Consider the following 27,399-nt stretch of genomic DNA (forward strand, 5'->3'; position numbering starts at 1 on the left):
ATGTCACATCCAAGATTATATCATTGCGCTATTCAGGATTTGACTCAGGCCCTTGTTGTTGATGATTAGTATGGCTGGATTGAGTTATCTGAGATAATTGCGAGTTCATGAGTTGGTTTGAAAGGGGCTATGTATCGATACTCAAAACCACAATGAGTAATGCAGCAATTAGGTGGTGGCAAAACAGCAACATAATGACATCATATAATTAAAAAAGACACCTGTTGAAAAACTTGACAAATTTCTAGATTTTTATAAGAAAACAGACAAGAGAACAAAACTACATAAATGTTATAATAGAAAAATGAAATGTGCACTGTTTTTATTTTATTTTATTTTTTTACACAATTTCCAATATTTGTACAGGCGTTACATTTTTATTTCAATGTAGTAATAATTAGCAATTCATTAAATTTTATATTTGAACAGATTTGTTACGTGACAGCATAAATTAAAGTTTCAAGGATCAAGATCATGTTATTTATACTCCTTCGCTCCATCAAGCCACTCCCATAATAGCCATCATCACTCAAATTAATGCACGACTCTACATTATCTGTATAGCATGTGTGTAAGACTCGAATAAAATTATAAAGTAATTATTTTATGACAAATAAATATTTCAAAGAGTAAAACTGTCTGTGTCTATAGTATTAAACACTACACAACATTATAATATTATCTTAAATAGATTTTTTTAATTATTATTATTTTCAATTATTGTTCCTTGGATCAGTTTGTTACTTTTGTAATAAAGTAGCGGTGGCAGCGGACATATTTTGAGTACCAATTCTGCTTAAAAAGATGCAATCTAATACTGCTTACATTAAATAAGCCTGCTTCCGAGCAGGTTAAAGTTTACGGACCTGTTGCTATGACAGCAACTCTGGGATGAGCTTCAAAGAACCAAATAATCCAAGATCATGCCAAATCGTCACTGATCAAATCCAGCTAACTGAGCTAGTGAAGTACGAAGAACGGGCCCCTGGACCTGAGTGAACCGCACACAATCCGCCATGTTTATCTTCATGCAAGAGCATTTAAAAGCAGAATTCAAGTATTAAAATTGTAGATTCATATATTTCGTCCACAGCAATGGTTGATTTGCTGTTTTTATTTTATGTTTGGGTCATATTAACAGAGTAGACAGTAGTGTAAGCAAAGTATGGAGTATACTTTGCTGCTGTCACTTAATACACATATGATATAAACATGCAATTTCTTTCCCAGCCAATTTTACAAATATAACCGACTGTGTTTTTATAACTTCTGTGTGTTCTTAACATAAACGGGTGTGTATTCAACAGTTTAAACAAGACATGAAAGAGAACTTTTTAATACTCACATGAAGTATTACAAATACAAGACATGAAATAAAGTGAGCACATGTCTAACTAATCTGACACAGCAAATCCAAGAACTAAATGCTGATAATCTAATAATAATTTTCTGGAACAGGATGACCAGTGGAAGAGCCATCGTAGGCTATACTGTGATGTAGTCACAGTTACAGCAGTGCTCCAATCTGAAAAAAAGAAACAGGCAGAATGGTACCTGATTCAGAAAATATTATTTTTTAAAAACCATTTGTAACTGGTTACACCTGCAGTTAGCTATCAATGGAACTGCATAAAGTACAAAAAAATCCTCAATAATCAAACTACTCCTAAAGCACATATTACTTTTTAGTAATCATTTTCAAAGTTGAAATAATATATTTACAAAATAAATTATAGCATTATATTATATTAAATTAATTAAATTGAATTGAATTAATTATAAATATTATTTTTTTTTCTTTAGCTTTGCAAATAACGAGCATGATTCCACAGGCATTGCACAAGTCGCCACTGATCTCCCACTTACTGCACATCAGCTAATGTTTCACGTGGTCACGAATCCTGTCCAAGAACTTCTGTCCGCTTGCCATCAGAGGTCGCCCTCCCATTATATTGACTCCCAACTCAAAGACCGCATCCTTCGGAGGACGGGTCCAGAAGGATGCGGTCAGTGCGGTCTTTGAAGGACGCTCCGAGTCTAGCCTTCGCAGGATCTCCGGATTGAGCCAGCAGGTGTTCTCGTTCGCCGCTCCTGTCGCGTAGCAACGGTGCGAGAAGAGAGCTGCCATAGATGTTTTTTGTTAATGAAAATGAAACTAAATGGAGCCTGAATTGTTAGTTTTTGGCTGCTAATTACCGAATTTAACTTTAAATGTAAGTATTGGATTTCGACTTTATTGTAATGACAAAAATACAAAATATAAAGCGATTAAATGACTTATATCTTACAAAAATATGATTTCATGTTGCTTATTGTATTATTGATTATGTACATAAATGGACCATGGTGAACATATTTAAACAGTTTTTCCACCCAGTTTAGTTTTATGCAGCTGAATATAAAAAAACAACCTTGATATTCAGAAGTAAAATGCAATAGTGCAGCAGTAATATTAATGCAAGACCATCATTAAGTTTTTTTCTGCAGAATGCATAGGCTTCTTTTACTCTTCATACCTTAAGTACATTACAGTATGAAGGCTCACACTTTTACTTAAGGTTTTCAAATGCATGCATTTTTCCCCCAATGTGCTAATAGTAGTTACTGAAAGTATTTTACTAAAGTAACTTATATTTCTTCCACTAATTACTTTGTCATAGCTCTACACAATTAGTCCTTTCCTCAGGTGAGTGGAAATATCCACTCAAACACTCTGGAGACTATCCCAGATGATGTCCTGCTGGCAGAGATACCAGGCTCTCTGGCAGCCTGTCCAGGTCCAGCAGCACTGCCAGGGTCTCACTGCTCAGCTGAATGAAAGTATACATACAAAGGTTTTTTTTTTTCTGTTTTTTTTTTCCAATCTGTCTTATATATTGTTAATAAAAATTTGATGTTGTTTTTCTGATGTTGAATTGAAGTTCTTTTGTAATTAGTTGTAAAAAGTGCTTTTAGTATAGAACAATTTATTTTCAATTGCAAATGTTATCCAGAGGCAAAAAACAAAACATTGTATAGAATTTCTGTCATTTGCAAATTATAACTTGCTTTTCAAAAATGTACAATTTTCAGAACTACTTCTTGTCTTTTATTTACAAGTTTCAACTAAAACAGTGCACAGAAATGTGCTTCATTTACAAATAACTTAAATTACAAAAGTAAAACACAACTTCATTCTTTTCATTTTCAAGTTTCCCAGAAGCACCATTTTCTCCAGAACTGTCCTAAAAGAAGATGAAAAAGGAAATAAAATTATTAATACAGGGCTGCAATCTTAAGGTTAGAAAATATGACAGCAGGACGTGCATACAAAATACTTCAGAAATCATATTCCTGGATCATCAAGTTTGCATAAAACATTTGCTGACATATCTTGCAATTAAATAAAACTACAAGTGAAAGACTGATTATTAAGTAGCCTTATAGGCCTACTTGTCTTATTGTTGTGGGCATTATATATGGGTGAGGGCTAATTGTTGTGGACACAATAGACCTAGTGGAAATATTAAAGAAGGGCAATGCCTTAATGTTACCTCCGATCCACAATGGCTGAGTTTTTATCTCAAGTACAGGAATTATTAAATTCAGCCTTCAATTTCAGAAATATGCATCCTGAATTGGGAAGGTCTCAGGAAGATCCTCTGTCCTTGCTGAGCAGAGAGATATCACACACAGTAGGCATTGTCATGGTGATAGTTGAAGTAATTTGGATTGGGAAAACCAGCCCAGAACCATACAGGTGTCCTCCACACTGAGGGTGAGGAACTAAAATAATAATATTAATAATATATAATATATTAATATATTAATTAATATATTAATAATTTTAAATCTTATCGTTACAAACAATTTTAAATGGCAACCAATGTTAAATTAATTGAGCCTTAGGGATTACAGATAAATAGTACCATACCTGTTATATTATATTATATGATTATATGATGGGCAGTAAAAAAGAGAAATAGAAATGGATGAGTATGAAACAAAAGATCATGTTTGAGTCTTATGATATTAATTTACAAATAAATAAAGTCTCTGGTCGCAGTATGATTTCAATGTATAGAAAATGGCAATGTGTGATTTCTTGAACAATAATTTCCATATTTATGCCTGACATACATAATCTTGTACAGTTAAAGTCCTTAAAACTGGTAAAGGACTGTTTGAGGAACTTGCAGTGAAAGTATAGTAATAGTTGCCATAGTACTGACAGTCATAGTTGCATGAGCAGCTGCTGAAATTTTATCCACAGTTAAACATGTAGGATGGACCTGTTATAATAGAAAGAGAAACAGATTTTACTCATGATGTCATCAAGGTGTGTGATATATTGTGTTAAGTATTGGTCAGTGACCAAAAGCCAAATTGGGCTTATTACTGTTTTACAGAATTGATGTACATTTAACTGATCCATTTTATGCCATTAATCCCATTAGTGTCACTTAAATTCAAATGAATGGCAGCAGCACCTGTTGTTTCTGCCGAGGTTACTGGAGTTTCTGTTATTGATGAGCAGTAGTCTGTGTAACAAGAAGATATAAAAAGTATAAAAGTATGAGTATAATAAGACTAAAAATTAATGCAACTTTTCTGCTTTAATTCAGCAAAATGCATTTCATCATGGGGAATAAAATGAGTGCACTACAGGAAAGATTTGTATGTGTGTTTACAATATTTCATCATAGGAACTCACTATTGTAATCAGGACAAAAACTATCGTAGTAGTGACAGTTGTATCCACAGTTATACCTGCAGGAGGGGAGGGCTAGAAGAGAAATAAACAGGGAGCAGCAACATAAATCAATTATATAAAGTGTTTTATTCATATCAGATAAACATTTTGTAGGTAAATATAATGGTCACTCTATACTTTAGGTTATATATTATAAGTTATATTTCTTTAATTGCTTACCTACAAAGATCCAGTCTGCACGAAATCCTCTACGTGTTACACTACTGTCATTGTAGAAAAACACAGATCATTGTTGCTGGATTTGAAAGACTGGTTCCTGTACTCCCATATTACTACCGTATTACTCCTGTATTTCTCCCAGTAAGGGATGGAGGGTAGAAGAACCATCATATACTAGGATTTAATCACAGCATCTTTCCAAACTAGCAAGCAGAGAAGAGAGAGAAAATAAATGCAAATGCATGTTTTTCCCCCTCATATTTATATCTATATTACCATATTAATATATTTATATATATATATATATATATATATATATATATATATATATATATATATATATATATACACACATACATACATACATACATACATACATACATTTATTTATTTATTTATTTATTTGATATTAGCCTTGAAACACCATACCTCACACCATGCAATGTTGAAGAGTAAACAGATTGATTACCTATTGTCACTCACCCATCTTCTGTAATGTGACATAGAGACATTTAATTTAAGATAGATAGATAGATAGATAGATAGATAGATAGATAGATAGATAGATAGATAGATAGATAGATAGATAGATAGATAGATAGATAGATAGATAGATAGATAGATATTTAAATATTTTTGAGTTTATTGTGTATAATGGTGATGATACAGTGTATCAGTGTATCAGTACAGATTGCACGTCTTGGTTAAATGTTTAATAAAATATTGTCTCCATATACAAAATGGCTTTTTGCATTTAATACATATAGCCTACCTTAAAAAAAATTGATCCGAAATAATAATTTAATACATAATGTTTATATCCATGTTTGCTGCCTGTTTATTCATGTTTCAAGAATCAGTGATTAATATCATCACTCAAATAGACTAACTAGAATTGTAGTTAGCAATTTCCAAATATAATGAGAGCTTTGAGAACATTTAATTCCAGAGTGAAACATAAAATAAATAAATAATCAAGCCTTTGTCTTCTTATTTATCTGGCGGGTTAATAAACATTGAGATTGCCATTTAAGGAATACACATAAAATTACAGTAGTAAATAACAAAAAATATATACAGTATTATATGTTTTGTTTCATTTATTATTTTTTGATAAGTACACTGCAGGGGCTAATACTTTTGGCGAAAAGTTTAGGTAGTTTTATACTGATCCAAATGTATGATTATCTGCTTATTATTTAACCGAAGGAACATAACAACAATAACAACAACAAATATTAATAATAATATTTTACAAGTGCCTGTATGAAAAAAATGAAAACGAGAGAAAAAAAGACAGAAAAAAGCAGACACATTTAACCTGACGCAGTGACGTATCCAGCCACTTCCGCTCCTGCAGGAAAAACAATCGTGAAGTTTGTGAGCGGGGACACGAGCAGGAGATGGGCTGAACCGAACCACTTCAGCGATAATAAACCGAGTGAGTAGTTTGAGAAATCACCCTTTTTAGTGCATCTGTCTCTGTGTGATTGCGTTTATGGATATGGAGCTGTGTTAAAGAGTAAACTGTAGATTCAAGGCAGGATTAAATGGAGACAGGGCGAGGTTGGGCTTTCCGCGCTGTTGCTAACTGACAGACGTGGACATCATTCTTGTAATGCTTTAACAGTGTCGATCAATTAGAGATAATCTATCAAGGATAATATTTATCATATAGAGCTAGAGTGCAACTCTGAGCATGCTTCCATCGCCATTTTAATAATATCACTAATATCAGATCATAAATATCGATTTCTATAAGCAAGGACAGATTTGAGTCATGTAACTTATGTGTTGATGGATCGATTGTCAATTTTTGTTCTTATCTCGGTCTTATTTCGATTTGATCTAATCTGGCTTTCCTGAATGATCCCATTTAAAGTGTAAGTTTAAGTTTACTTTATCATTTTAAGATTTAAAGACTTTCACTTTTATGTGAATCTTTGTAAAAGTGAAGCTCCTTCAGCTTCATAAAAAAATTTGGATATAAAAAGGTACCCTCACTCATTAAAAACAGGAATATATATATATATATTTCTATCTATCTATCTATCTATCTATCTATCTATCTATCTATTGTTGAAAATGTGGACAATGCAAATATTGTGCCTATTTATATTACAGATATCAATATTTTACGTGGCAGCAATACATCGTATCGTTAGACATTAAATCGGTGATATCGATTACACCCCTAATATGTATGTGTGTGTGTATATATATATATATATATATATATATATATAATATGTGTGTGTTATATATATATAAACGGGCTGCACGATTAATCGAATGCAATTAATCGCGATTGTCATGTGTCATGTGCATTTAGTCAGTAAAGCCAGTTCTGTGATTAGCAGTAAATTTCCATCACCTGTTTCAGGTGGAACAGCATTTACTACACAGAGCCGTAGTTCTCTGACAAGCTATGCAAAATCTCATTCGTAATCGCAGATGATATAATTGTAAGATTCTGAAATTAACTAAATTTTTCACAGTAATGACAGCTGTTTGCGTATCTTCTCCGTGAACTACGGCTCTCTGTAGTAAATGCTGCTCCATCTGAGAGCATGTGAAAATACCACATTTAATAACTCCAAATTCACTTCATAACGTCAATCGAATGTTTAAAATAAATCCTTCTGTGAGATGATCTGGCTTCTTAAACAGAATAATTAAGGCACAAAATATTTCATTATTCTAAGCATTGATAAAGGCTATGTCGATTAGCATTTCATTATATACTTTATTATGATGAAAATTATAATAAGAAGAACTCCGATAAAGCATATATTGCTTTAGTTGTGTGTTTATTAGTCCCGCTGAATCAATGAAAGCAGTTAAATCTTCTGTTTATTCAGCTGCAGCGATTTCTTCTTCGGGGCATATTTGGATTTTAAGCGCGAGAGCGCCCTCTGTCCTTTGGATGGAGATTTACTGCTGATCACAGAACAGTACTTCACTGAAAGATACGCATGACAATCGCTGCTTCTGCCTAATCACGATTTATTGCCTTTGCGATTTAATTTCAATTAATTGTGTAGCCCTTTATATAATATATAAAACACATTTATAATTCAAATAGCCTATATTCCTGTTTTCAGTGGTTGCGGGTAACGGTACCATTCTCTTTTATATCCAAACATTTCACATACTGTATTTTGTGTTTATTGTATTTTATGTTAACCATTAAATCATATAAGCATATAAATCATAAGCATTCTATTTTTTGGCTGGCCCTTACCACAGACCAACCAATGGACACTTGACCTAAAATGTGTTGAAATGTTGTGTAACAGAAGGTCATTGTGTTTAAGGACGTCACTTTTGTTGGTGTGTTTGTAAATGGGCATGACGAGTGGATCAGTCAGCAAACATTTGGATTTGGTTTACAGACAATGTTAACCACATTCAACATGATCTTTCACTACACTTTCCATGACCCTGTTTTGAGATGTTGTGACACGTTTTAGTGGACATGCAGAGTTGTTTGCTTAATGCATTCATTTCTCATTCTAGAGAAGAATTCTTACATTTTAACATACTTTTAACACTTTACTCTAGTCTTCATTTGTTTCCATTATGTTGGTGAAGTTTATCCAAATGTTAGTTATGATAAACAGAGAAATCAAAGAAAGAAAGTGGGAAAGACCATTATGTCTCTTGTGAATGTCCTTGAGATATCATTTAATACAGCTAGACCAGATCTGTTTACTGTACAGATGTGCACAGTCTACACACACACTGGAATGTTTTTGCCAGGCTTATTATACTGTATACTAAGATTTCAAAATATATTTTGGTAAACTGAAATCAAATTATTAATGGAAGCAACTAGAAAACAAAAAAATGGAACAAAGCTATTAAGAAATCTTTCAGATAAAGCTTATTTTAGCAAATGTTAGTTCCTGATTCCCTGACTATAAATGTATTTTGTGTTTTTAAACATAAAACAAGTCTTCTGGCTCCTTTAAAACAAACACAAATTTGAAAATGTAAAAAAAATTAATAACCTTAATGTTTCTATGTGCATGTTTACAATTGCTGAGACAGCTCAAGAGCAAGAGCTTGGTGCAACCCTTCTGACAACCTTACATGGTTCAAAACAAATGTGTGAGGTGTGTGCTCATGTCTGTTTTTCCTGAAATGCTGCAAAAATATGCCAACCTTTGGTTTATAATAATATGAGTGAATTAGGTCACAGAGAGTGTGTCTTGTGCTGTGCACATTGCAAACACACAGTCCGGGTTAAAGTGGTGTTTCATGTGCCTTATCTATGACGTTCATCTTTGTCAGTGAAATGGCAGATTTGTTTTCTAGTCAGGGATTCAAAGAAGGATACGTGCATGCAAACCAAACTAAACTTGTGTAGTTAGTGTTTTCCTGTGTGTGTGTGTGTGTGTCTCCTGTGTTAAAGTACATCAAATAACATAAACAAATTAAGCTCAACATGTAATTCTAACCTTACACACACACAGACGTCTAAGATCCAGAGATAAGGAGTTTGGTCTCTTAACTTCTTTATGTGTGTTTGTGTATGTGTGTGCTTGTGTGTTAATGTGGTTGGTCTAGTATAAAACAAAACGAATCCTGTCTAGAATGTGACCAGACCTGTCTTGGAGATGATCTGCCCAATCTAAAATGAAAATCAGGAGGAGGAGAGCGAGAATAAGGGATCTGAATCCTCTCTAGCTGTTACCCTGCTTTTGCTGGCTCTGATAAGCGTCACATTAGCAGATAACAGCTCAGAATGAGAAATCTGTCTGCTTTTGTTCAAACCCAAATGCTTTATACGTCATGTTTTGCTTTTGACGGTAAAGGCCTGCATACTCTAAAGACCTAGAAGAACATGGTTTCTCTAGAACCTATGAGCATTCCAGAACACAAGGCTGATTCTGTGCTCTGGAACTCAGGGCGGGGCTGAATAGCGCTCCATGCTAATTGGTCAAGTGACTCATGGTCATTGTTGCCTCTGCAGGGCGATGACACAGCAGGCCTTGTCTTCCTTCACAGCTTTTCTCTGTTTATGTCTTACACTCATGCCATTAATGCCCCAGCCCTGAGAATACAAGAGAGAATGGTGGATTTATTCTTGGTTTTGCCGGCCCGATACATTATGTGCCATATTCACGTGTTGTCAGAATGTTTTTGAATGTTACATAATATATAAAATAAAACAGGAATACTGTGGTATAATATTGATATATAAAATGCCCATTTTCTATTTAATTGTCTTTATTAAAATGTCTTTGTTTTTTTTTCTTTTGATGGCAAAGCTGATTATTCAGAAGCCATTACTCCAGTCTTCTGCATCACATGATCCTTCAGAAATCATTCTAATATGTTGATTTGGTGCTCATGAAACATTTCTTATGTTGAAAACTGATGTACTGCCTAATATTTTTTGGAAACCCTGATATGCTTTTTTTTTTTTTAGAAAAAATCTATTGTGAATTATAAGCTACTGCTCTAAGTTCAAAATAATTGAGGACAAAACTAATTCTGTTGAATATACAATAATATTATATTTTTAATTGAAAGTACAGGTTTTTTTTCTCCCAAAATCTTTCTTATTCTTTTGCAACTTTGCACTTTTTAAAAGTTCTAATTTTTTAAAGATCTTATTTTATTTTTAATACTTTAATTCCTCCCTATAAAAAAAAAAGTTCTTGTCCAAAGCATTGCTGTGATTCATATCCTGTGCAGAATACTTTGACACATCAGAGAAAGAAAATATTTTTCAGCTGAAAGAGCACAAGAAAGGGAGAGAAAGGATGACAGAGGGGTCATTGAGGAAGGAAATAGATTTTTAAAACCGCATAATGGCATCAGCTCATTTACTGTTAGTCTGACTAACCTCTTTCTCTTTCCAATCTTGTATCCCATCTCTGTCTTGAGCAGTTACTGATATCAGAGAGAGGGGGGGAATGAGTAGTGTGAAGAGAGGGGGATATGCCTTACGTGGACCGGCAGAACCGCATCTGCGGTTTCCTGGATATCGAAGAATTGGAGAACAGCGGCAAGTTCCTGCGACGGTATTTCATCCTGGACACGCAGCAGGGTAGTCTGGTCTGGTACATGGACAACCCACAGGTATGATCTGGCTAAAATCTAAATGGATATTGGGTAATGTAGTTCTGTTTCACTATTTGAGAGTAATATTGTTTCCTGGTTTTCTAGAACCTGCCTGTAGGTGCCAAACACGTGGGTTCCCTCAGTCTCACCTACATATCCAAGGTAATCTGCCACCTTTTTAACAACAGTTTTCGCACATTCTGCCATTTCTGCGTCATTGCTTTTTTGAGAAATTGCTACAAGGCCCCCACTCTTGTCTTAGGTCAGTGATGCCACCAAACAGAGGCCAAAAGCTGAGTACTGCTTTGGTAAGGCTTTCTCACATTTAAACACACATGTTCTTCACTCATTCTGCTACAAATTTTCTGATTATTATATAACTGGGTGTTTTTGGAATGTTATGATGCTTTAGAATTAGTTCAGCATCTAATTTTTCTCAGCGTCTTTATTGTAGAAGCTTGAGCCCGATATTTAACTTTCGTTTTTTTTCCATAACTAATATTTATTTACAATTTTTACATTTGTGACCCTGGACCACAAAACCAGTTATAAGGGTAAATTTTTTCAAACTGAGGATCTGCAAATCTGTAATCTGAGGGTGCCAAAAAAATCTAAATATTATGAAAATCGACTTTAAAGTTGTCCAAATGAAGTTCTTAACAATGCATATTACTAAACAAAAAATAAGTTTAATATAATTATGATAGGACATTTAATAAATATCGTCATTGAACATCATCTTTACTTAACATCCTAATGATTTTTGGCATAAAATAAAATCGTTCAGTTTGACCCATACAGTGTATTGTTGCTACAAATTGCTACAAATACACCTGTTTTAGTTATGACTGGCTTTGTGGTCCAGGGTCTTATTTATAAATTGCTTGGAAATGTGAAACACTTTCCGACTGACAAGCATTTTTCATTTCTTATTCATATAACACTTTGATGTTATTTTGAAGATCTTATTTAGTCTGAACAGGCCTTGAGAGTTGCAGCTCAAGTCTTAGTGCTTGACTGAAGGGTTTGTGGTTTAAATCCTGGCTAGGTGCTATACAGAAAGCTTATACGTTTAGATCATGTTTTACTGTAAGCACTGCTTTTGTAATTCTGCAAATAGATTGCAGTAGTATGTTGATGCAGTGGTTATCCACCTAAATTTTTTTCCAACTCTTCTGTTTCACGCACACCTTGAGATGATTTTGAGCCCATACTCGTTCACACACACAAACTTTTGTGTTGCTTTGCACATACAGTTACTGCTGTGCACATGGTAACCTTCTGCACAGCATGAGTGGAAACAGGAAACGGTGGTCTGGTCACTTGATAGATGTGTGTGTGTGTGCACATGTGCTTCTGAAATCTTGCTCTCTGCAATATGCTTCTGTATTAATCTGAACTTCATATTGAGGTGTTTATGAAATCCTATTTATTGGTTTATTTCATCAAAAATAACCAGTCCTTCTAACTTTTTAACAGTTAATTATCCAGATATAGCTTATATAATAGTTCACCCATTATTTATTATTTATTAATTATTTATTCCTCTTCCAAGCCCATATAAATATATTTCTACATTTAGTTCACAAACCTGTCTGATCTAGTTCACTGGTTCAACTCACTCACTTGCAACAGTTAAAGATTGTCAGTGATTCATGACTTTTATTTTGGTTTGAGTCACAAAGCAATCATTTCCAACATGTTATGGTGAGGAAAATATCACATAAACACTAAGAAATACATGCCATCAGCAAAATTTGAACCATACAAGGACACGGAGTGATGTCACTTGCACAAGCATGAACTATTGGTGGAAGGCAAGCATTTCAGTACAGCTGCGCACAATGAACATTGCACATACACAATGAAGTTTGTGATGCAGTGAATTCTAGCATTCACCTTTTCATCCCAGCTACTGAATTAAAAGACATTGCAGGAAAAATTTACTGAGCATGAGCAGATAATACATAAAGTCAGCTGAGCTCTAAAACAGGCAATCTGTGAGCTTTTGGGATTTATGGGCATTTTAAAAAATACACTTGAGACCTTTCCTCTGATATTTCTCGGAACTACTCCGCTAAATTAGAGTTATGGCCATTGCTTTATGGGAAAAGGGGTTAAGCTCTTTCTCTCTGTCTGTGTGCAGTCATCAATGCAGGAATGAGGAAATACTTTCTGCAGGCTAATGATCAGCAGGATCTTGTGGAATGGGTCAACGCACTCAATAATGCAACCAAAATCACAGTGAGTACACACACGCAAACTGCACAAGCATATCCAATTATAACCCCATACAATTTACCGCTCTAAACCCCCCAAATATCATAATCTAACAAATTAAAAAATAAATAATAATAATTAACAAAAAATTGTGTATCGTAATCAATCAAATATTTATCAGAGTTCATGAAAAAGAATTTGGAAAAAATCCAGGTCCAGGCACTCAGTAGGATGCAAAATTTAAAAAGCCTTTATTATTTAAAAGGGCTAAAGAATAAAACACCAACGCATATCGGCCCACTAGCCTTCATCAGGGTGTTGGTAACAAACAAACAGAATCAAGACATACTTAAACTGGCACTCTAGCACTTGCAAAACAATTTCTTTGCCACTAGAGGCAATAGTTCAGATCATGTCTGAAATCAGAAGTTAAACCAAACAGGACCAAATGAGACATCTCCAAGTGGAAGAACAGGAATGACACTACTGAAAATATCCAGTGTACTCCACACAATATACTCCAAAGGTCAATAAACCAGTTACACGTCATAGTTCTTAATTTTGATGGTACTAAAACAACATGAATAGTGTACAAAAATAGCAATTGGGTCTATTGTATTCAAAAAACAATATACTGTCCCTATAGAGACGCAACAATTATAAAAAAGGTGAAAGGTCAAAATCTTCATTGAGACCTGGATGACTAGTGACCTTCAAGGAATTAATCCAATATGTCTCTGTTTAAGGTGTTTGATTATATCCCCACCCCTGGCATCAAGGCGAATAGCCTAAATGCCCACTACTCTTAAGGTCTAATCCCTTCCCATGTTTTGCGTCTATATAATGTTAGGCCATTAGATAATTCATATTTCCAGTCTGGATGGCATACCTATGCTCAGCTACCCTGTCCCTCAATCTCCTTTTAGTAAGGACTACATAAAAACAGCCACATGTGCACTCTAATCAAAAGACAACATGGGTAGTATTGCAATTAATAAAACTGTTAATAGTGAAAGTCGTATTACTGAAAACGTAAATGTAGCAGTTTTAGCCATATTCTCACAATAGTTACAATTACCGCAAATTGGCATAATTGGGAGCAAAACAAGCGCCCATTGCAGTCCCCTTTTCTTGTCTCTGTCTATTAAATGGCGCTCCTTTTGAAAACAGGTGATTTACCGCTGATCAGGGAACTGGCTTGACTGAAGAAATGCGTGTGACAATTGCATGCGATATATCGCCCATCCCTACAATACAGTAAAAACACATAAAAAAGTATTACAATTATAAATATCTGCTTTCTGTTGTGATATTTTATTTAATCATTCTAATTTGCTGATTTGATGCTCAAGAAATATCTATTATTATCAATGTTGAAAATACTTGCTGGTCAAAATTTGGGGCAAAACTGTGATACTTTTTTTCCAGGATTCTTTGATGAATAGGAAGTTGAAAAGAACAGCATTTATTTGAAATAGATGTTTTATTTATTGATTTGTTGGAGCAGTGTTGACTCACTTTCTTTAACAGTAGTGTTCATTTACTTCTGTTTTCATTAGATGCAAATATAGATTAAATTAGCTATTGTGTTTTCCTTTCAAGCTTCTTTAAAGTCCTGGATTGTTTGCATTAGTTATCTAGCTATTATAAAACAAGCTCACGTGTTAATCTGATATCTCCGACTGCTGCATACAGGGACATTTAAAGAAACAATGAATGCATTCAACAAGGTCATTCAGTCAGTGTCAGTGGTTCTGTCAACACTGCAGACTTGTTCACTGGGCAGGATTCTAGTTAGTATTCTCTGGGAGTTTACCTCTTAGATGTAAACCAAATAACAAAGTTCAAACGTTTACAAGCAAATTACATTAAGAAAACACATCCACACAATAAAACAGAAAGTTTCCTAATTGGAGTTTTAATGTTTTTTTTCTTCTTTTTTTTCAAATTCATACATACATACATGCACAGGAAGTTAAGAGTTTCTAAAAAAAAAAATAAAAAAAAAAGCTCTGCATTCCTCATCCTGATGCCATTTTCTGTTTGCGAGTCACTTGGCTGACTAATGGGAAGTTGTATTGTTTAAATGATCCTCACCGCATCCTCAGTCATCATCGCTTCAGAATGCCCTCTCACACTCACACATACCCTACAATGTCTCTTCTGCTCTTTTTCACTCTCTCTGTATCACTAATATATCACACTTCCACATGCAATGGCAGGAAAAGCTCTCACTGTAGGCCAGACACTCTTGGAGCGTGGGCTGATGGATTGAAGGGCTACACAATAAGCCGTTTTTGAGTTATCCTGTGAGTCTCACACTTGATGGTTAATTCGTCTGTGCTCCGTTGACGTTTTTTCCCCTCTGTGCTTTTGTTGCATTGCTTTGCATTTTCAGTCTTTTGCTGCTGCCCTTATTTTTGAAAATGCCCACACTCGTTCTGTCTTTTTATTTTTTTTGTCTCTCCCAGGTTCCTAAGTCCTCTGATGCTGTTCACTCTGAGAGTTAGAGGCTGGCTTCAAATGGAAACAAGAAACAGGTTCCATACAAGACTGAGATCATTGCAGGAGTGGCTGTTGTCACACAGACACAGGTATTCTCACTCATGACGAGCATAAATGGCTGCCCATTGTTCCAGGTGTGTGTTCACGGTGTGTGCGCACTTTGGATGGGTTAAATGCAGAGCACGAATTCTGAGTATGGGTCACCATACTTGGCTGTATGTCACGTCACGTCACTTCACTTCAAGGCCCAGAAAGGTAGTAAGGACATTGTTAAAATAGTCCATGTGAAGTCAATGGTTTTAACCATGCCCTTACTACCTTTCTGGGCCTTGAACATGGTAGTTCAATGGCATGTAGCCTCCTAGTACTTCACAAGTGAGCGGTTTAATTTAAATAATGGGCAAGGAAATAAAACCCTATAGCTTGTTTTGAAATTGGAGAATGTTGTGTTTTTCTGCATGTTCTTATGTCTGCTTTTTCCCTTCTGCCTTCTTTCAGCAGGATGGAGAGGTGGGACACAGTGTTGGAGGAGAGAAAGTGGGTTTGAGGAAGGCTCAAAACCATCCACCATATTTGCACTCCAGAGCAGGCCAGGATCAAACCATTATTAAAGCAGGATATTGTGTCAAACAAGGGGCTCTGGTGAGTTGTTAACCTAGGACTTGTGGAGTTACGTTTGTGTGTGTTCAAAAATGCAAAAAATTTTTATTGTATTTAAAGTCTGATTTGTGGAATGTATGAAACTGGGTGACTACTGGAGAGAATTGTTTAAAGGTTAATGTTATCCTGTTGTATCAGATGAAGAACTGGAAAAGGAGATATTTTGTTCTGGAGCAGAACTCAATGAGTTACTTCAAGTCTGATCTGGTATGTTGTGTATTTGTTCTCGACTTATGCAGCAGTTGCATCTGATAATTTGTCTTAAATGCTGCTCAAAGCCTTGCACAATTAAAGTTTTAGGATGAATGGCTACATTTTCATGTGATGATCTTGACATCTAAGCTAAATTGTACTAGCAAATTTATTTATTGAAATAATAGGCCTCTACTGTTAGGAATGGCCTTAGTTCTGCAGTTTTATGAAAGAAAGAATATGAATTGAAGGGTTATTTTCTTTTGCATTTGAGTTTTTTTTTTTTTTTTTATCTGAACAAAAGATAAAGCCAGTACCATAAATAAATCTGGTATGTTGTGTATTTGTTCTCGACTTATGCAGCAGTTGCATCTGATAATTTGTCTTAAATGCTGCTCAAAGCCTTGCACAATTAAAGTTTTAGGATGAATGGCTACATTTTCATGTGATGATCTTGACATCTAAGCTAAATTGTACTAGCAAATTTATTTATTGAAATAATAGGCCTCTACTGTTAGGAATGGCCTTAGTTCTGCAGTTTTATGAAAGAAAGAATATGAATTGAAGGGTTATTTTCTTTTGCATTTGAGTTTTTCTTTTTTTTTTTATCTGAACAAAAGATAAAGCCAGTACCATAAATAAATACCAGATAAATACCAGTGCTCTGTCTCAACATGAACAGCACTATACCTGAAAAATTCCAGGCAGCTGCCAGTTGTGTGTGATTCAACTGCATATGTACATGTGTGTCTGGCTGATAGAGGGTAGAACTTAGTCCAGTTGTGTGGTTCTTGACCAGAGTAAGCTCTAAAGTGGCACTGGGAGACTTATTTGTCATTTCTCTTTCAGGAGAAGGAGCCTTTGCGGATTATTCTTCTGAAGGAGGTCCATAAGGTGCAGGAGTGCAAACACGGGTACAAACAGAATGCCTCCCAATCGTAAGTGACTCTGGGCCACAAAACCATTCATAAGGGTCAGTTTTTTCTAAATTTAGATTTATACATAATCTGAAACCTGGATAAATAAGCTTTCCATTGATGTATATCAATATAATATTTGGCTGAGATTAGGGATGTCCCGATCAGGTTTTTTTGTCCTCGAGTCCGAGTCATTTGATTTTGAGTATCTGCCGATACCGAGTCCCGATCCGATACTTCTATAATACATAAAAAAAGAATAAAGAAGAGCGAAAAAACAGATCCAGGATCTTCAATAAATTACATTTTGAAATATATTCAAATATAAAACAGCTATTTTAAATAGGCTAGTAAAAATATTTCAAAATCTTACTGTTTTGCTGTACTTTGGATCAAATAAATGCAGGCTTGGTGAATAGAAGGGACTTCTTAAAAAAAAAAAAAAAAAAAAAAAAAAATACCTTAACAAGCTTACTGTTCAAAAACTTCTGACTGGTAGTATAGGCAACTTTATTTTTTCTCTAATTTCTAGCTTTTAATTGGCTAAGAAATCTATAAATGCTGGACAATAACAAATAATAATGATTTGTTTATATACTACAAACACTGTTTATCACATAATAATGCAGAATGCCGACAGAAATATCAGGTCATGCGCAAACTATCATGTCTCTTTGAGTTTGAATCTATATTTATTCACACCAGCTCTTGAAAACAAAGTGATGTCATGCCGCACGCGTTGCTGTTTCTGTGTGGAGTCAAAAAGGTCTAACTCTGTGCCACCGCATAACAAAAGATGTGTTAAAAATTAATGAGAATATATATATATATCCGAGTCCTGATCGGGAGGTAATGTCCGATTCCGATCGAGTCTGAAACCACGCGATCGGGCCCGATTTCCGATCACGTGATCGGATCTGGACATCCCTAGCTGAGATACGACTGTTTGAAAATCTGGAATCTAAGAGTGCAGAAAAATCAAAATATTGATAAAATTGCCTTTTTAAATGGTCTAAATGAAGTTCTTAGCAATGCATATTACTTATGAAAAAATAAGTTTTGATATATTCACAGTAGGAAATATACAAAATATCTTCATGGAACATGATCTTTACTCAATGTTCTAATGATTTTTGGCATAAAAGAAAAATCAATCATTTTGACCCACACAGTGTATTTTTGGCTATTGCTACAAATATACCCCAGCAACTTAAGACTGGTTTTGTGGTCCAGGGTCACATATGCTTTGAAATCTTGTTATTTGACTGAACATTCCTATGAATATGGATCCTTCTGTAATTGCATTGTGTGTTTATACTACCGTTCAAAATATAATTTAAAATTACCTTTTTCTTTTTTAAAAGATTTAAAAATGTAATTTATTCCTATGATGGTAAAGCTGAAATTTCAGAAGCCATTACTTCAATCTTCAGTGTCACATGAGAAATCATTCTAATATGCTGATTGGTGCTAAAGAAATATTTCTTAGTATTATGAATGTTTAAAACAGTCTAGTTTTGGTTTTGCTGCTAAATATTTTTATGGAAACCTTGACACATTTTTTCAGGATTCAGCATTTATTTGAAATATAAATCTTTCGTTTTTACTGTCAATCTTGATGTGAATCGGGTCCCCTATGAATCTACCAACCAAAAAAAGTATTTATATATTTTTTATTTCTCAGTAAGGCACCTTTCTAAGCAAGCTTGTGAAAAAAAACTGAGCCGCTCAGATTTCACTCCCCCATGACATATAAAGGGGATCTTAATATAACATTACCGCCCCTTAATCTGAAAGTTTCCACCCATGCAACTGCCATTTGTATTTTTGCAAGCAACAGTGTTGTACCAGTTCTAACGCCATGGCGAAAGATGAGCAAAACATGCTAACTGTTCTGTCTTGGCTGCACTGAAGAGCACAGAACACTATTTAGAGTCCCAGCCTCAGAGGAGACAAGAATGCCATGGATTTATTGACTTATTTCCTGTATATTAAGCTTCTGCCATATGATAATGAGATAATGTTCTCATATGAGAACCTGGAGATATGGTTTGGTCCTCACACTGCATATAGCGTGAACCATTAAATATAACTATCAAAAAATGAATTAATAATAGTTATAATATTATAGCACATTTATTTAGTTTTTTTAAAAAATAAAATTATAGTAAATAAACGAAATAATAGTGTGTGATAATATTATTAAAAATAAAAAGCAGTACTACTATTAAATACAAATACATTTATTTTATAGTATCAGCAGGATTTTATTTTGACGTGTTGCCGGCAAGTAAGTATATGCGCTTCTGGATTTAGCACCACTGCTGATCAACGTCAGTGGATGAATGTCACAGTTTTGCATTGTGCTTTGAAAACACAATGAGATAGACTAGATTTATGCTTTCAGGTTGAAAATAAAACTTATATAGTGCAGTTTGTGATCTAAAATGGTAACAGCTGTCAACCATGTCGGTACGCAAATGCACTTTCAGAACATATTTATATAATGCATTTTTTTTTTGGTCGCGCATGCGGACTTGCGGACCACTTATGTGCACCCCTGATAATAGGTCTACTTTCATATACAAGTTAATCTCTTCTTTTTCACTTTCAGTGAAATAATGATGCGAGACAACCTCTTTGAAGTCGTCACAAACTCCAGAACATTTTATGTACAGGTGAGAAGTCTGGTCAGCTTCAGAGACCAAAGATTTAAAGATTTACTGATAAGGGTGTTGAAATGGATTTCTTTCTTTTGTGAAAATAAATATTACTTTATTTATTTATTTTATTTTATTTATTTACTCAAATCTTGAGCATTTATAACTTTTGTAGCATCTCTTTGTGTTTATTTTAAAATATGTAAAAGCTTTCCATCTTTTTCTACCACTTGGTTTCAGGCTGATAGTCCAGAGGAGATGCACAGCTGGATCAAGGCTATTTCAGGAGCCATAGTTGCTCAGAGGGGCCCAGGCCGGTCTGCAGCCTCTGTATGTACACACATGCACACATGCACTCAAAAAGCAGGTAGTAACTCTGTCTCTGAGCAAAACAATGGAGCAGGAATTCATGAATCAAGCCGAGAACATGTGGAGGGCGTGTGAATTTTTTCCTAAAAGACCCTCAGGAGTTTATTTGCATATAAATATATAATTTAATTATGTGTCTTTCTTTCTCTTTCTTTTGCACATGCACATTTGCACGCACATACAGACACGCGTGTGTGAATAATGATATGACTGCAGTGGTTTGGGTTTAAAATTGGTAATGGCTCAGAAGTGTTATTGCACTATGGAATCAGATAGTAGATGTGGGCCACAATGTTTGTTTCATACATTTTCTCCCACTCCCCTCAGAACCTAGTGACCCCAAATAGTATTTGGACACTTAAGGTATTAAAGTCATAGATGTATTTTGTAGAAATACAATTTAAGTAGCTTTTATTGTATATGAAAGACCTATACTCAAGCTAAACATTTAGATTGTAGACGGAAGTAGCAACAAATGTTTTCTTCTGTATTTGTGACGTATATCCAAGTGAAACTGATTACCAAAAATGGGGGAAAAAATGTATAGTGGAAGCTTGGTTGTGTTCGGTTGTTGATTGGTTGAAGATAGATCTTAACGCGAGAGTGCAGTCATTTGTAAGATAGATACAGAGCTTAAGAGAACTAAATGATTGGCGAAGTCAAGAATATGTCCTACAAGTCTTCCATGTCAATAGAGTTATAACATTTTGATAAAAAAATGACTAGTTTGAAAAAATTTCACAGAAAGATAATCACATTAATCATTCACAATAAAATGCATTTAGAAACTTGATAGGCTGAATTTTTATTTTATTAAATTATAAAACACTAGATAGAGTATATTATATGAAAGTAAGTGTTTCTTGTTAGCAGATTTTTTTTTTCTTGCCGTTATGCCGTCGTTTTTTGTTATGTTAATGAAGTAACATTCATACATTTAGTGTCCAAATACATTTTTGGGGCCTGTATCTCTTTCTCCCTTTCTTCCTCTAATGTAGCTTTGCACTGTTGTTTCAGATGCGTCAGGCCAGAAGGCATTCAAGCCCCTGTATTCAGAGATACACACCACGTGTCACTCAAGGCAGCACGTATGTGAGCTCCGCCCCTTTTGATCCGCCCCTTGTTTGCTTTTTCTCGCTTCGCTTTGGAGGAGTCGCTAGAGCACAGCCTTTTACGCACGTGGACGTACTCACCAAGCTTAATCTTTTCCACTTCGCTTTTCGCGAATAACTTCACATACGCACACCTAACAGTTCAAATGCAGAAATATACCTATTCAACAGTTCATTCCAGAAATACATCGTTTCCCCCTGACCTTATGTCTTCCCGCTAATTTTACCTTTGTTTTGTTTGCCTCTGTTTCTTCTCAACCTTGTGGCTCCTTAATTTGAACTAATGGTTAATATTGATGCACTTCATTTCTAATGCTTCAGCCTCTCTGCCAGCCCACTGCAGTCTCCTGCCACACACCCAAAACACATTTTTCACACATTTCAATAGCTCATCTGTATTTCATTATTCTTTATTGTTGTGTGTAACATGGTTCATAAAGTTTGACCTTTTTTTTCACCATTGTTAGAGATCTTCCAGACTGTTATTTACTGATTAGAATAAAAAGAAAACCATATTCATGGCCCATTTTGCTTCCATTATGTAATATTTATTAGTGAAACTACATATTAAATAAGACATTTTAAACAGAATTTTATTTTTCCTTTAAAAATTTATTTGATAAATTTTGTAATGTGATAGTTTTTACTTCATGTTGACTTCACAACTTTTAGTTGCCTTCACTATAACATTATTTTTTAAACATTCAACTTATCATGTTGTTTACACATTTCCAAACCACACAAATGTGTGCAGTATTTTGAATAAGGTGTGCTTTAGTGTTTGAGAGTTGCCTTTTGATGTCTGTGTGCCTTAAAAGTAGGGAGGGATGTACGATATTGGATTTTTGCAGATATCCAATATGCTGATATTTTTTATTGTTTTTAACAAGAACTTATTTGTTAGAATTAAATAAACAATAATGAAGGTTTTTGACATTACATTGAAACTTTAAAAATAACTATAAATAAGCTTTCAATCACTGAATTTTCCCCCCCAGAAAGATGCAGTGTTTTTTTATGTAAGCTAGCTTCTGACCTTTTAAATCAAATCATACTCATCATTTGACATATGACATCATTTACTGCTTTTTTAATCAGAAACACAGTGTAAATGTTATTTTTATAGGGTATTCTACTTTTAATTTAATAAGAAGTAGGCCGACATTTCCCCTATGGAATTAAAATTCCTGAACAAATGGGCATTAGGACCCCGGGGAGGCTTTTTATATCAGGCCAGTGCTGATATTTACATATAAAGCCATTATCCGATTCCGATATCAGTCCGGTAATATTGTGCATTCCTACATAAAATCATCCAAACTTCTCATTACTGACTTGCAGTAAGATTTTAGTCTTGTGAGGTTAACCCTCGAGTTTTGGACATCAGGTCCTCAATTACTGATGTTATTAGACATGTCTGTGCTTTCTCACACGATTGTTAGGTAAAATGTTTTGGACAGTCTAGAACAATGACTAAGATACTTTTTCTGTCGTGTTGCAGTTCTCAAACTGATGATAATATTTTTATATCTGTGGATTAATTAGTAACTGTAAACACAGAATGCAGTTCTAACCTTGTCTCAATATTTGACATCTTTCCCTTCTTATATTCTTTCTGTCATTCAATCTTTCTTTGTCATTCAAGTCTCCTCACTCTTTTCTTTCATTATATTTACCTTTGTCTCTGTCACCCACCTTCTATCTAGGGCTGGGCAACATCCCTTAAAAATAATTAAAATGTTTCGGTCTATTACAATATTTAATGCGTCTCTCTCTCTCTCTCTCTCTCTCTCTCTCTCTCTCTCTCTCTCTCTCTCTCTCTCTCTCTCTCTCTCTCTCTCTCTCTCTCTCTCTCTCTCTCTCTCTCTCTCTCTCTCTCTCTCTCTCTCTCTCTCTCTCTCTCTCTCTCTCTCTCTCTCTCTCTCTCTCTCTCTCTCTCTCTCTCTCTGTGTGTATCTCTATTTTTAAATACAATAATAATTCATTTAAAAAGCGTAAGATTCAATTTATTTGATCAAAATGTGTAAAAAATTATAAAGTTGATCAATATCATATGCAGCAATATGATAAAAACTAACCATTCTGATTTAGTTTCAAATATTAATATTACATTTTTAAATAAAATCTTTGTCACTTTTTTTTAACACATCCTGATTTTGAAATAAAACCAAACAAAGTGTTTAAAAACATTTTAATGTAAGATATATAAATTTAATTTAAAATATAAAATTTTTGCATGATAAATCTTTGATTTGAAGAGTTTAAAATATAATTTTTGCATGATAAATCTTTTGAAGAGTTTTGAATTGAATCTTTTATGAATGGACTGAAATGATTCTTGAAAATTAATCGGTAAATTAACAACTGTTGTTTTTGATACTGAAGGTTACATTTAGAGATACTATTAAAGCTCATACTCTTCATGTGCTTCATGGCTAATGACAGTGTCTTTAGCAAAATAGAGCACCAGGAAAATCAATCGTTCAGTCCAGCTTCTACCTCTAACTGCTTCTCACGTTCTCTGTCATGTTGTGTTTTCCAGTGAGTGGGACAGCTGGGCTCTCTGAGTACTAACACTTCTGATCTGATGCTCTGCTGGCTCTTGTCTCTGGTACTTTTCATCTTCTACTGCTAAACTCATCTAAAACTTCTTATTTGTTTCTCGGGTGTTCTTACTCCACAGCTGAGACTGCTCTCAATCATTAACGCACTGCATCGATCTTTAACGCTTTCCTAAAAACACTTTATTCAGACCAGAACTTATGTAGATGTACTCTCCCTCGTTCTTCCTGTTTAGGAGTTCATTGTTGGCAGCTCCTGTTTCTACCGCGAGCACACGAGTCACGCCATCCCCTGGACGGCCAGCCCTGCCGTGTCAGCAAACCCAGAATGCCGTGGTCCCACGAGGCCTGGCATGGGACAGCGAGCACTTCATGAGCCTGCTGCCCCTGCCCCGCCCACACGCCCGTCTGTCACTGCAAGAGACCCGCCTCTCCAAGTGACTCACGAATCGCCATGGCGGAGACGTAGCAGCTTTGGAATGTGTGATGCTCCCTTGCCCCAACTCGATCTGGATAATGCAGATCTTCCTGTCAGTGAGGTCTGAAGGTTTTACATTAGACTTTTAACTCTGACACCGATATATTAAGATTAAGTGTGTGCAGAGATTAAGTGATGGAAGGATCACTGGAGGGATATATGACCAGGCGTATAGATCCAAACTGATTCGACCTGACCTGTTGACCAAATTCTGAACTTTAAAACAGGTGATGTCGGATAAAAAGAGCTTCAGTCATGTTCAACTAGATCAGGAACACTACCACAATGATTCAGACACCAAATATTCTAACATTTTGAAAGTGCTGAAGGAAAATAAATATTTGAGGAATATGGATTAAATATCACCTGACCTGAAGTAGTTTCTGGGATTGTGTCGGAAGAAGTGAAGATTTGGGATGCCCCGTGGAATTGAGTCGGAAAAGGCTGTGTTTATGAGAAGTGATTCCTGTTAATATCCAAGAATTCCCCTTCTCTGAGCATTACAGAACATGCTTCATTTTTCCTGTTTTAATTTTTTTTTCTGTACAGTTTCCTATTTTTAAAAGTTATTCTATGTGCGGTTAATGTGACTAATTGATCCTGTGGACTAAGATGGGATTTATTTTGACTGACATCTTTTATCCACAGTTTACATAAGGGTGAATTCTTGTAGCTGTTATAAAATAGTTTGTCTCTTGCTCTGCTAAGTGATGAATCAAAAAAAGTTTTTTTTCAATAACTCAATGGGTTGGATACACTAAAGCCAAACAGACTGATGCTGAATAATCTGCCCACATCCGTGTCATTTTCTGGCATTTTGGGTATGACTGTACTTGTCTGATCATATGAGTGAGAGTTTGCTGTTGAATTGTTTATTATTATTTAGTTATTGGGATTCAAGTATGACTACTACGTTAAAATACTTGTCAGTGTATTTTTATCTTTGCATTGATACATTTTTGCCTTCTGTTTAAAAAAGTGCCTGCATTTTTTTTTCAGTTTTAACCGTTTTTTTTTTTTTTTTTTTTTGTCTTGTTTTGTGCTGTAACCGTTTTAATCTTGTTTGTTTATATTATTTATTATAAGAAAAAGCAATAAACCAAGTCTGAATTTATGTTGTTGATTTAAATATCACATCTGAGCTTTCCAAACAATGAATTGATATGAGTGAAATGCTTAGGTATTGTTTTTTGGTTTGTTTTTTAGACTGAACTGTTACTAGTTAGTGAAAACGGTGGTTTTATTGCCCTCTGTTGGACGTTTAAAACTACTGTCGAAAAACTATTGCTCGTTTCGGCTATAAAACACCTGTAACAACTGCTGTAAATAACTGGACACATGACTTGTTAATTGTAATATTATTTAAATAGATTAGGTAATTTGACTAAACTATCAAATGCTATTCTTGGCTCTATAACATGTCCAGTTGTCAAAACACAGCCATGTTTTTCCATGTAAATTTGCACTGACCTCACTGTCATATTAAGGATGTGATGTCACCAACTAGACCATGACGCCAATGGCACCAGCTGGGATAATGCTGGCAAGCATTTTGTTAATTTTTTGCAAGGCCTTTGGGAAAAGGTAGAGCCCAAAGGGATAGTTCCCCAAAATATTCTGTCATTATTTACTCACCCTCATGTCGTTCCAAATTTTAATATAAATTTTTTTGCTGAACCTTCACTTTAAGTCATAATCATTGGCTTTAAAACGTAGAAAGTTGCTGTTTTTTCGTTTTGCTTTATTTTTGCTGGAACAGAAACACATCAGGAAACCATGCTACGGTTATTAATTATTTTTTTCAGAAAAATTGATAGATCGGTTTTTGTTCGTTCTTATTGCCTGATAATTAAACACAGGTTGTATAACAGGTGGTTTTATTTTACATGAGCTTTTTAAAACGTAATAAATGTATTACAACTTAAACGAAAATTGAGTATAAAAGCTCAAAGTATTAATAGTAGTGTGGTGATCATATAGTAAATAATACTAAAGAAACACTGAGTATTTCGAACACTTTCTGTTATAATAATGTCTCACGCATAGCAGTTGCTGAAACCACTGTTAAGTTAATTAAAAGATTTATGTTGCCTGAACAGTGATAATATTGGGAGAGAGGGGAAAAGTATGTTTCTCTTATTCATTCATCATCTTTAGACATGTCTTTTCAAGTTGCCTACAGTTTAGTGTTGGCTGCGTTTCAGTGTTATTGTCATTGAAATTGAAGATATAACCAAACCATTAGTCAGAACTGCCAAACTTAATCGTTTTTTTTTCTCCAAAGGAAGACCGCAGAAAATCACCCTCTTTGAGTTTCTCAGTTCCACTTAACCACAAAAACAACCCAGCCCTCAGGTCCTTGGGCCAGGGGCCTCTCCCATGGCCAAATCCCTTGTAAAGACGCCAGCAGTGGTCAGTGAAAGTGTTTAAAGTCAGTATTTAGACTAATTATTTTGTATTAAATTTCTTTTTATTTTTTCACACAGCATCATAATATAAACCTACCACTAGAATCTCAGACATGTAGTTTGTGTGCGAACAAGCTCTGCGAGGTGGATTATAGCCCTGTAAAATTCCTGGACTCACTCTCATTCACACACTCTGCAGTCCATGTGTTACCACAAAGATGTTTATCTGGCTTAATTCAAGCGCCTGTAAATTATAGCAGGAAGTTGAAGCTCAGCCTGCCACAATTAAATAACTGTTTGTTGCAAGCTTTAATTATGGGTTCAATTAAT

The 27,399-nt window shown here is 34.8% G+C and overlaps 1 protein-coding gene across 1 annotated transcript; it reads left to right on the forward strand.

Annotated features, from left to right (window-relative positions):
- Nucleotides 1-6,228: 6,228 nt before the first annotated feature.
- plekha1a (pleckstrin homology domain containing, family A (phosphoinositide binding specific) member 1a) lies at nt 6,229-25,775 on the forward strand. Its single transcript, XM_059520206.1, is given in 13 exon segments — nt 6,229-6,353; nt 10,814-11,005; nt 11,093-11,149; nt 11,250-11,295; nt 13,134-13,231; nt 15,679-15,801; nt 16,211-16,354; nt 16,511-16,579; nt 17,414-17,478; nt 20,096-20,159; nt 20,382-20,471; nt 21,528-21,598; nt 24,420-25,775. Coding segments are annotated over 12 exon segments (1,173 nt in total). The 5' UTR covers nt 6,229-6,353; nt 10,814-10,864; the 3' UTR covers nt 24,625-25,775.
- The last annotated feature ends 1,624 nt before the right edge of the window (nt 25,776-27,399 follow it).

The sequence above is a fragment of the Carassius carassius genome, chromosome 32 (assembly GCF_963082965.1).
Source record: "Carassius carassius chromosome 32, fCarCar2.1, whole genome shotgun sequence".
NCBI classification, from domain to species: Eukaryota; Metazoa; Chordata; class Actinopteri; order Cypriniformes; family Cyprinidae; genus Carassius; species Carassius carassius.